The 12,442-nt window shown below is 39.5% G+C and overlaps 1 protein-coding gene across 2 annotated transcripts in view; it reads right to left on the bottom strand.

Annotated features, from left to right (window-relative positions):
* snx2 (sorting nexin 2) overlaps positions 1–12,442 on the bottom strand; it is a 29,122-nt gene extending 16,680 nt beyond the window's left edge. For both annotated transcript variants that reach the window (XM_063490082.1, XM_063490083.1), the window contains exons 1-7: positions 12,230–12,442; positions 7,616–7,715; positions 7,163–7,323; positions 4,071–4,137; positions 3,372–3,415; positions 2,884–3,025; positions 1,725–1,803 (exon numbers count right to left, since the gene is read on the bottom strand). In XM_063490082.1, coding sequence (XP_063346152.1) covers positions 1,725–1,803; positions 2,884–3,025; positions 3,372–3,415; positions 4,071–4,137; positions 7,163–7,323; positions 7,616–7,715; positions 12,230–12,328 — 692 coding nt within the window. In that variant the 5' untranslated portion in view covers positions 12,329–12,442. The remainder of the gene's footprint in view (positions 1–1,724; positions 1,804–2,883; positions 3,026–3,371; positions 3,416–4,070; positions 4,138–7,162; positions 7,324–7,615; positions 7,716–12,229) is intronic.

Raw genomic sequence — 12,442 nt, 5'->3', positions numbered from 1 at the left:
CACAGGGTGCTAATCTTTGGGCTCTGAAAGCAACACGAGTGCATGATTTAATGAGCTAAATTTATTCTACAAAGAGAGGTATTTAACATTTTCAGCACATCGACGATGGCTTCTATTCTGCCATCAGACTCTTTAATCCTCCAAAAGTTTACATTTCTATATTCTGGAGACACCCCTCCACTTTCTCCCAGTTTCTGCCTAGATGTTAAAATCAATTCATTGTTGGTTTGGTGTTTGCACAGCATTTGCTATTGGAGGGGGGGGAAAAAGTGTTTTTCAAACAACGTATACTTGTTTTTAACCTTAAAAATTCCATTAATGTGATCTTATTAACTCTGTGTGTGTGTGTGTGTGTGTGTGTGTGTGTGTGTGTGTGTGTGTGTGTGTGTCTCCATCAGGGTGGAGTTCTGAGCAGCAGCTCTGAGCTCCATCAGCTGTCACTGGCTGACCTTCCTGTCAATCAAACGGCATCAGTAAATGGCAGCAGAATGTCAGCCCCGCCCTACCCGTCCTCCCTCCACCTTACTGCTCAGCATTCAACATAACACACACAAACACACACACAGACACAAACACAAAGATGGATGTTTTGATAATGATGCACCTAATATTTGTGGTTTAACCATCATTTATTTACAGTCTGAAAACACTAACGGCTGCATTCAGTTTAGCAGCTTAAGGTTCAGGCAAATTAAAAGTCTCCTGTGAAAAAGGCCTGATTTCCACTTTTGATACAACAGTTCTGCAGTTCTTTTTTTTTTTTTTTACATTTCCAAGTCATTTTCTTTCTATTTGTCTATCAGTAATCCCCTGTTTAAGGTAGCTCTGTTTCTCTCACATTTTTAGACTTTTGAAACACCACACAGATTATAATTAAATACCTATTTCATCATCATTCTGGGTGAACAATGACAGAAAACAAACTGTGCAGCTGTACATAACAATAACTCTGATATAAATAAAAATTTAGCACATCTACCACAAATACAAAATATCCAGAAAGAGACTAAAAGCATCCACAGAAGTTGCAAATGTATTGAATTAACTTGATATTTCTGATACAGTCCCAATCAAATGTTTAAGACCACTTGAATAATGGCAAAAAAGTCATATTTTGCATGGTTGGGTTGTAACAAGATTCCAAGTAGAGCTCCAACATGCAACAAGAAGAAATGGGAGTGTGACAAAACACTTTTTGAGCATGCAATTTATTGAAAATAACCCTTAAACTGAAACAGGCTGTTTTACGGCTGATCAAAGGTTTCGGACTGCATGCCTTTAAGAGGCCAAATCTATGCAAAAATGTGGATTCATTGTCATTTCCTGTCAGGTAGTCACACTGCCATGACGTTCTGAGAAAAAAAAAACAAAAAACTCTTTTTGAACGTGGTCAGGTTGTCTATATTTATCCTCAAATATTCTTGACTTTCTAACACATTAAAAAACAGAGAAAAAGAAAAACAAACAGCTTTTAGCAGCTGATGTGCATTTTTAGACCTCCATTAGTGTTTGAGAGCATCAGAGATAATTGATCTAAAACTGCTCCCAACGTTACACCATCACCGCATGATGATGACACAATGCAAATGTGGGCTGTGATGATTCATATTTCCCAGTAATCTCATTTCTATAGATAATAAACCAGAAAATGCTCGCTAGCAGGTCACTCATCACACACAAACACTCATTTTTCATGTTAAATGTCTGAGGACAATCTTTCATACCTCTCGAGTGCCGACCTTCTCTTCTCTACAAACTCGTTGGATGACTGGTCCTCCTTCCCCACCTTCACCTTTGTCATCCCTGCACAAGAGGAGAAGCTCATTAACATAACTGAATAACAAACAGGTTAAGGACGGGACATTTACATCAACACATGCATGCATATGTTATCAGTTTTCTCACAGCCTCCTCATGCTTGTAGTCTTGTTTTTCCTCTCTGACATTAATATTGTTTTTCAGTGTATTAATTAAAAATTAAAAACATGTAAGTGAATATTTTGCATTAATACATGTAATTTCCTGTAAACATTTTACATATTAAAATGTATATATTTATAACATTATAACAATAAATTACTATTTCATAACTGATGTACTTTTTTAAAGTAATATCTTTATATATTAATAGCAGTGTTATGGACCATATGCTCTTTAATGTGCTCATTATACAGATCTACTGTCCTTTGCAAAATTAAATGGTTGGCTAGCTAGATGTATTTAAGAATATTTAAATACAGATAATCATGCTCCAGGGAGCACAGATACATTTGTGTGTCTAGTGGTTCAGGGTGCAGTTCACAGGGCGTTCCCTAACAGTTAATTTGGGGCTTTATCTCAGTGCAGTTTAACTCTGGACAGCCCACATTATCTGGATACAAACCCTCTGACAGGTGTGACAGAAAAGCATTGTTAAGTATAGACACTTTGGACAGTGTCATAATTGTGCCACTGTAAATTGCCAAAATAGATTTGAAATGAACCAATCCAGACGTGGTTAAAGAGCAGACCTTCAACTTGAAGTCACGGGGTTGGAATTTCAGACATTCGTATACATAGACAGTTCTGTATTTTCAGGGGTTCAAAGTAAACTCAATAAATCATAGATTGGTTTCTTTTCACATAATAAGTTAAAATTGTTACACTTTTCAAACATTTGTGGACTTCACTGTAAATGGTTGGTGAGGAGGACCCAAATGCTCTGTTCTTAGTGAGGGATGACTATCACGTCCCAGTGCTGTGACTAATGACTGATTTGCTTCATCTGTGCAGGTCTTAGATTGCAGTTAAAATGAAGTTAATGAAGAGATTTTTTTTTTTTCCAGATACTGAAATCTGCCCAGGAGTCGAGCAGGTGCAGCATGTCGCGCTGCATTTACTCACCTACAATGCTTTTCTCCGGTGCAGGGGGGACGATGTAGCCTATGTGCAGGTACTTGGAGGCCAGTTTACTGTGCAGACCCAGAAAGTCACTGAAACGCCTTTTTACAGCAAACTCATTTCGCTTAAACAAGGATATGGAGGTCTGAACGAGCGACATAAAAGGAAAGACAGAACGATAAATTATGAGTAGAAGAAAACAACGTCTGAAATATAGGTTTGGCAGGCCTCTAAGGCTTTCAGCCATCGCTGCTTTTAGGAAGAGTTAATTTAATGAATACATTTTGTAAAAATATAATTTAAAAAAATAGATTTTTTGATTAGTAAAATGTTTTTCTCCTAGCTAAAGATAACTGAACATTAAAGCAATGTTTAAAAAGAGAATGATAAGTCCCCCTTCCTATACCACCTTTATGTTAGAAATATAAATTACAAAAATAAATGTTAAACAAAAATCAACATTATATGAATATGTTGTATAATAATCTCACCTTGGTCGTCACTTTGTAGGCCATATATGCATTCATCCCATCACCTGGAACACACACAGAAAGCTGATTCACACTAAAATAATTACTCTAATTACTCCATTTCATCACTAGTATTTACACAAACCAGTGAAACACACACACATATTGTGTCACTCTTAAAGAAGTAATTATACACCAAGAAAAATATCTGACTGATGTAACAGGAATACACTCTGATCAGATGCCAGACTAGTTAAACTGGTTTCATGTGTTTCCTTGCGGTGATAGACGAGCATCAGCAATTTACTGTTTAATGTTCCTTGTTTGACCTTTATATTTATTTAAAGGGACTGTGCCTGTTGAATAACTAATGACAGAGTTTGTTCAGGGCTCTAGCAGGGCTGCAAAGCTCCAGTGCTAATGCTTAGTGTAATAATTTCCTGCATGATGACCAAGATTGTGATTAAGCAGACAGTTGGTGTCTACTCTGCATTTTTCTTCATCTCTCAATTTGTGGTGGCAGCTGATGAAAACAGAAGAAGCTGACGTGAAACGGGGAGAGGAAATGCAGAGTAACAGGGGGCTGATGGGAAATGTAGGCTTAGTGAGTGAGAGAACCGTCTCATAATGCTGCCACTAAAATCAGTTGCATTTCTGGCTCTGGGAAGCATCTCGGAGATCTTTGCGTGGATATGTCATGATGTGAAGCCATGTACTCACCAACTTTCTCTGGGTCAGACACCGATATGTGAATGTCAAAAGAATCTCCGCCCTCCTCTTCTTCAATCTACAGAAAATAGGAGCAAAACGTTTCCCAATTTTATTCCTCCAGGGAAATTGTGTTAGTGTCTGACATCAGCACAACACCAAGATGAATATTTAATGAAGACAACAGGGAAAAAATGCACTTTGTATATTTAGCAACTGATGTCCTTTAGCTACTAACCGATAATATTACAATAGAAATATGAATCACATCTAAGGATATAAAGTGTAATCTGAGACTTTTTCAAAACAACATTTCTGATTAATTTATTTTTTAGACTCCACTTAACACTCAGAAGTATATGTGTGAACAATTCCCCATTCAGCAGGGATTTTTTTTACTTTCTGCCAAATACTTTTTCTAAATAAATGCATGTTTTCTTTAAGAAAGGATGAAAAACAAAACAAAAATGTATTACACCTTCCAAAACAGAAGGAATGCAAGCTGACCAATAAATGTACGTTTTGAAACAATGATTCCAATTTTAATTTTTAGCACCTTTCATGCAAAGTAACCCAAGTGGTTTACAGATAAAGAAATCAACAATACAATAAAACCAAAAGACAAATACAATCCTCACCATTCAAACTCTTAATACTGCTCAAAATGCAATTAAAATACAACAAGGAGGCCATTCCACACTTCAGTGCCATTAAATTCAAGAGTAAGGCAGTATAATCAAAGAGGCATTGTTGGTACATAAACTGAAAGGCAACTGCTCCTACTTCAAAGGAAGCTCCTACTTCACTGAAGGCTTTATAAGCGAGTAATTGGAGTTCGAAGTATAGCAGCATTTTGAATTAACGCCAACCGTCAGCATTCTTAAGGTGTCAAGTACAAAGTGAGCTGCAGTAAACTAAGTCACTTGTAAAAGTATGCGTCAGCATTTCAGCAACACTGGAGTTAAAAATTGTCTCATGTTTCGAAGGTTAAAAGTGATTTTTGTCACCATATTAAAATGTCTAATAAAATTCAGGTCAGAGTCTAAAATTGTTACCAGATCTGGACCTTGTGCTTTCTGACAGAGCAGCTGCTTCAGTCTCTGTCTTTCTGGTATTTTAATTCTACATCTAAAACCTCTCTTTATGTTCATGATGTTATAAAACATTTTTACGTATACAAGCAGCAGAAATATCTGACAATATTATATGTAATAATGTTGCTGAACACATACAATGAAAACAGAAAAGGCCCGAGAATACTTCCTTGAGGAACACCACATTCAGTGTCACATTAACCTCCAAAACTAGTCAGGCTCTACACCACATATCACAATATTTATATGGATTCCTCCAGCCCTTATATTCATCTCGATATGCCAAAAAGATGCAATTTAAATTTGTCAAAGTAAAATAATTTAAATCTGTGCTAAACCTCTGACAGTCTACCAATCCACTGAGAGTATACCTGCCTCTTGCCATAAAACAGTTATTAAATCCGGTAGTTATTACACACAATTTGGAAATCTTTTGTTGAGATAACAAATAAACATTCAAGAAGTTAAACGACCTGCGGGCCTTTATAATTTTATGATAAAAAAAATGTATTAAAATGAGCCTTTCAGAAAATGCATTCGCTCTAGAACAAAGAAACTAATTTACATCAAGAAGAAAATAGAATATAATTATGTTACAATAATAGAATAATAGAATAAAATTATGTCACAGATAGGGATGGGTACCGGTGTCCGGTGCCATGATGGCACCGGTTCTGACATAAACGGTAGTAACCAGACCGAAAAGCAGCGCACATTTCGGTGCTTTATTTCGGTGCTTTTTTTTCCTGAGCCAATTCTAGCCAATCATTTTACGTTTCCGAGGATAGTAGGCGGGCCCAGGTACGTACGTTCTTTTAGAGCAGAGCTACAGATTAAAAATGCCCAAGGCGAAGCGGTCAAAAGTCTGGCTGTACTTCGCAGCAAAAGATGCAAACTCAGCAGCCTGCAACAAGTGCTTTAAGGTGATACTGTGATACTGTCAAAGGAGGTAACACCTCGAATCCGATGAAACACCTGGCGACGCATAGCGTTTTTTTTTTAAAGCCGAGAAATGCGCCGTGTTTGATAGCTTGCTGCGAGACCTCACACCGTGCACATCTACGGGTGTGGTGCCTGTTATCGGACCCGTAGTTAGCACCATCCCCCAAGAACCCGAAGAGTAGAGTCCTGGCCCCGAGCCCTGCCAGTGTAGCAGAAATGATGACGATGATGATGGCAGCAGCAGCCGTTCTTCTCTGCGTGAGTAGCTTAATATTGTTCGTGTGTAATTTACGTTGAGTACGCTAACCACATTATTATATTAATGCATGTAAGGTGAACTAGCAAACATCATCATAGCTACATGCGGCTGTCTTCTTGTTTGATGGCAGATACTCCCTTCACCCTGGCCAAAAAGGCTAAAATGACCAAAGAAAAAGTGGAAAACAGTTAAACATGAGAGGTTTTTGGACAAAGTTTGTGTTTTTTCCATTGTTTAAACACTGCTTCCAGCCAAGAGTAATACCATATATGCCCTATAGCTGAAGAAAAGGCTAACATTGTTATCTTTTTACAAAAAAAACAGCTAAACATGAGGTTTTTGGACAAAGTTTGTGTTTTTCCATTGATTAAGCACTGCTTCCAGCCAAGAGTGATACCATATATGCCCTATAGCTTCAGAAAAGGCTAACATTGTTATCTTTTTACAAAAGAAACAGCTGAACATGAGAGGTTTTTGGACCAATTTTGTGTTCTCCATTCTTTAAGCACCGGTTTGAGCACCGTTTAAGCACCGGCACCGTTTCAAAAGTACCGGTTTGGCACCGGTATCGGATAAAACCTAAACGATACCCATCCCTAGTCACAGATGTTATAATGTTTTTGTTCTTTTAAGTCTCAAACTCATGAGACTGAATTTAATCTAAATTAAAATAAAATGTAGGAACTAAATTTTTGTTCCAATTTGAAAATACACAAATACACAAGAAACTTGAGTTTGTTCAGCACTTTAAGAAAGATTTTAGAGGAACTGCTATTAGAGTATTAAAAGACAGTTTTGAGTGCCGTTACCTCATCGAATGAGGAGTGTGTGAACATGTCGTCGTGGGTGTGGCCAATGCGAGGGGTGATGACGGACGTGGGAGGGGTGATGGGGGTGATGGCGGGCGATGGGCCATCGGACAGCAGAACGTCTCTCTCTGGACTGTCCAACGAAACCTCCTCTGTCGCTTCTATAACACCACAGAGACACAACAGGAAGTCACTGAGACTCTGTGTGATTCAGGCTTCATACTTCCAATGACTCATCATCTGTTTTGACTCTAATGGAACCATAATTTACTAAATGAATATCATTCTGTATTCAGCAAGACTGGAATCCAGCTCATCAAAAGCTCATCGGGAACAACTTTATTGAGGTCAGAGACGGTGAACAGTGAGGTCATTTTTGCATAGATTTCTGTCCTTCTTTTTGTAGTCACTGGAGTTTAATTTTAATGTGAAAGTGAGTTTGTGGATTCCTACCTGCAAACAGATCCTCTGGATCGTCATCGAAGAGCGAGTCTTGCTTGGGTCCATTTGAGTTGGTGCTGATGTCCTCAGCAGTTAAACTGGCTGGTTGGGACTGCACATTAACACAGATGCAAAAAAGTGTGAGATCTTGTGCAACAAGGAACAAAGGAGCTTTGACCTGATAATAAATTATATCAAGTACTAATTCTGTGCACAATGACATCTTATTATGCAGAGATTTGAATTATTTACCATTTCATGCCTTGCTTCCTTTTGTCACCTATTGATTTTGGAAGACTGAGAACCTATCATTGATATTTCAGTTAAATAAATACTTTATTAATATCCAAGTCTGGAGAGCTTTCTGTATTGCAAAGACTTTATGAAAAAAAAAGTAGTTTAAAATGTCTCGAAGTAGCATAAAAAAACTGTTTTGTCTGTTTTCTTCTAAATCTCCGCTTCTACAATCAGACTTCATATTAACTCATAAGAACCCAGGGTCACACGTGTGTCATCGCCTCTTTACACATTGAGGAAAGTCCCTGTTAAAGTTCCAACTTTGACTGTCCCGAAGTTTTCCTGACAATAAAAATGGGTTTGGGCTCTAATGGGTTAATATGTATCTGTTAAAAGTTGACTAATGCAGGCACAGCAGAAATCTCAACAGCCTACATCTGTGTAGCAGAAACCACTGAATTCCTCTTAAAACTGAAGCTGGAGTGTGCACTTTACTCCACATTGTTTCACTTCCAGCAAACTTCTGAGCTCCACAGAGCCTGAGTGTCATTTTCACGTCACAGCAGACTGACTCAAATTTAAGTTCTTTCCTGCCAGCGTGGAAGAAAAGTGGAAGGAGAGCAGCTGCCACATCTGCACAGAAGCTGTGCGGACTCAACATATTCTACAGAAGAAGCAAGGCAAAGAAAAAAAGAGAAAAAAGAAAGGTTCCAGCAGTGTGTGTCATCCATCCTGCTGAACCACAGGACTTCCTGCCTGGGCCAGCTGCTCCACAAACACTGAAGGTAAAACTGATCGATCAGCAGCACCAACAAAGGCTGAACAGGCTGCCTCCTCCAGAGAAACAAGAGACTTCAAAGATTAGAAATGACTCATGCCTCACTACAGACATCACAAGGAGTTCAGAGAAATGGGCTACACCATGAATCTGATATCTTGGATTCTGCAAATACTGAGTACTGATTTGATAGCAGTGTCAAATTAATAAGCTCTATTCCTCACAGTGATGAACTGACTGGCGGTCATTTCTTTATGTGGTCATCAACTGTCCATCCCTCTTTTGTTCTACTCAAGAACCGTTTACCTGCACGCAACCAGAGCGTGCTCAAACGTGATTGTTCAGACAAGAAGAAGACACCAACAATCCTGACTACAGACTCTACATATTCATATGCAGTCTTCTGACACTTCCGTTGCTTTTTCAGGGAAGAAGAAAGTGATTCTCGGTGACCTAAACACACTCCTTCCCAGCATAAACTGTCAACTGCACAGAGCAGTTGACAGTTAATGAATCACTTGTGTAGAGTGTGTCGCAACTTCATTGCTTTAGGAGTGGAGATTATTTTATGTGCAGGTTTCCAAGTTTAACGCCTGATCTCTAACACGCTGATGACATGACTAGAGAAAAGGTTCAGATTAATTAGGTTTAATTGAGGCACTGTTGCCTCACAGCAAGAAGATCCAGAGTTCGACTCCCCCTCGAGGGTCTACCTCGCCTCTCAGGCCTGTGGTAGCTGGGATAGGCTCCAGGCCCCCCACAAAGTTGGATTGGTAGTTTAATCAAATGCCAATGTGGGCGACAACATCGAGCTGTCTCTGTGAGGGCTGTTCTGATTGGCTGGTTATTTGGGTGGCAGATGGAGCTTTCTCTGGTCAGTGTGGTGGTAAAATACTGAATGAAACACACCAGTACAAACTGAGAACTCAGCTGGACTCCCAGAAAGAGAGGAGGGGGAAGAACGAACGAAGGAGAGTTTTTAGCTGAGAGGACAGAAAGAGGAGAGTGTGGAGGCAGGAGGAGGAAATGAGTGATGATAACGAGGAGCTTCCTCCCTCCTTACTCAGCAAGCAAAGAGGGGTCAGAGGAAACACCGCACGCACACAAACACAGCAGAGCAGCTGCTTCCATTCAACAACTAGTGTTTCAAACTTGCACAGTTCCAACAAAACTGTGAGGCTTTAAACAAACTTTGAGGAAAATCACAGGAAACTGATGGATAATTCATGAAAACAAAAATAACTGCTGATCTGGACCCTGAATTAAAATCAAATCTGAAACTTACAAAAAATATGACTCAAATGTAATCGTTAAAGGGCCTCAATTTACTAGAAACTACAAGAAAACAGAAATGCAAAACCTGCAGCACAAAAACGTGAAAATTATTGTTTCAATCAACATCTTTCTAAAACTAAAACCAAGTGTAACCAGGGCTGTCAGACTGGATCGCAGTCGTTTAAGGAAGGGGGAAATGATAATAGGAGGAAACACATAGTGGATTATGATCAGAAACATACAAGAGAGAACATGCTTCACCTTCCTGCAAACCAAAAACAAAAGAGGGAAAGAGGAGGAGTTAAAACTTTGGTGGTCACTCTGTCAGTTTACTAGTCTTTCTGAAGAAACATGTAGGCCATGAAACTGTACCCAGGCTGCTAAGATGGGAAGTGCATAACACACACACACACACACTCTGAAGAGTGCTGTTGTGACACTCAAGAAAGGCAATCATCACCGGGAAGAAAAACCAGAGTGCTGACATGACAAAAAGAGGCCTGTTTAAGAGAACCTGTGTGTGTGTGTGTGTGTGTGTGTGTGTGTGTGTGTGTGTGTGTGTGTGTGTGTGTGTGTGTGTGTGTGTGTTTGCACTTTCCTGCTGCAGGCTGGTAACTTTGTTTCCGATTTGAAGTTCCAACACTATGAAAAGCTCCTGTTCTTCTGTATGCAAATTCTTTAACATCGTTTGTAATTTGTTTTATTTACCTCTTAATCATAGAACAAGAGAATATAAATTGCTCCTTCATTCGTTTTTCTGCACCTGCCTGTTTCTATTTAGGCTGAAACACACACCACAGTGGGTCGGATTGGTCAAAAATGGTCAGAAAGGATAAAGATGGTATAAAGAACATGTCAACAAATGTAAAAGCTGAAAAAAAAAGCTCTCTCATGCATGCAGCAACCTCTGGGAACAAACAGGAGGTGCCAAAATCTATAATTCCTCAAAGGGCCACTTGGCGCTTGTCAATACCCAACTTTTTCCCCCCCCCCATGATCATGAAGTTAATAAGGGCACGGCCACTTTCATTGACACAAGAAGCTTTAGCTAACTGAACTGGACCTCTCGATCAAGTCGATGCTGGTGACCTCTAGGGCATTTTTATGCAATTATCTGAAACATAATATTGTCTGGTGTGGCACACACACAGGAAGCTTTTGTTTCAGTTTGTTTTTAAAAATACTTTCAGCTAACCAAGCTTCATACTGTTACTGGTATCTTGCACGTCACCCTCTCATCCAAATACGTCCACTTGTGCCTCCAAAAACCTGACATGGTTGTGGCCAAAATGCAAAAAGTGACGCATCAAAATGGCAAGGCCTCACATGATGCCATCTTTCATTTACAGTCTATGCTTTTAATGCCATTACAAATGTTTGTGCTGCAGCTTTGTTGAGCTCCCTTTAAAAACAAACATTTTAACACTAAAAAGAAAATTAAATCAAAAATGATTCTGTTTTCAAACAAATCTAGTCAACACCAAAACACAGAAATGTTCAGCTTGCTGTCATGTGTCACAAAGTACTGTATCCAACCTTTAAGTCTAAGAAGCTGCAGACAGCAAATATTTGACAGTAATTACTCTCTGGATATTCCACTGATCAAACAAAAGGCTGAAATAATGACCACTAATGCAATCTAAATCTTATCAAAGCCAAGCCCTATACAACAAACTAGTTCAGCATTAGTAAAACTGCCGTTTTACATATTATTACTCAACATTTTGACCTTGATATTTCTTCTTCTTTTGTTTGTTTTGAGTATCTTCGGTGTCCCTTCACTTTGTCAAAAAACTATAATCTGCCTGCTGGATTTTCTGGGCTGCTTTCACCAGTATATTTACATAATTTTGACAAATAATAATTTCAAACTTTAACCACTGTCTTTAATCAGCTCAGATACACAAACACAAAGAAACAAAGAACAAAGAAACTTTAATCTGCTAAACTATTGTTTTTCCGTTTTTCCCAATCCGCCTTGAATGTATCATTTACACCTGTGTGACTGTCACCTGACTGCAAGCAAACACACCTCCTTTGCGCTTTTTCTCAGCCCAAATAGACCTTATCGGCTCCTGTAACAGTGGCTTAGAAGGCCACCGTTTGGTGTATCAACACCCCGCATTTTTAGCCGTTTTCCTGAATGATGACAGTGCAAAGATGTATGCAATAGAAGCCTCCACACACGCCAAACTTCATTCAAAAATTAAGCGATTTTAAGGTGTCCAGCCTGCCTGCTGCCCCTCCTCTTAAGTTTCCATCTGTTGTCAGCTGGAGGCATCACGCCCTGCCTGCCACAGCTCCCCTTCGGCCTCCCCTCATCACCTCCTCCTCACCTCCTGTGTGGTGGCCGGCTCCGGGAACAGTTCCTCCCCGTCCTCCAGCTCATGGAAGTCGGTCTGCTCCGGTGGAGCGTCCCTGGCTGTATCCGCCATATCCGTCTTCTGTTTCTGCAGTTTATTGTGGTGATGATGGCTAGCAGCTAGCTAACAGACACACACACAGCCCGAAAACAGTCGACTGACAGGGCGAGAGGAGGAGGAGCGGGG

This window comes from Pelmatolapia mariae, linkage group LG12, assembly GCF_036321145.2.
Source record: "Pelmatolapia mariae isolate MD_Pm_ZW linkage group LG12, Pm_UMD_F_2, whole genome shotgun sequence".
NCBI classification, from domain to species: Eukaryota; Metazoa; Chordata; class Actinopteri; order Cichliformes; family Cichlidae; genus Pelmatolapia; species Pelmatolapia mariae.
Note: the sequence above shows the minus strand (reverse complement) of the source record. Positions and strands in the feature narration are given on the sequence as shown.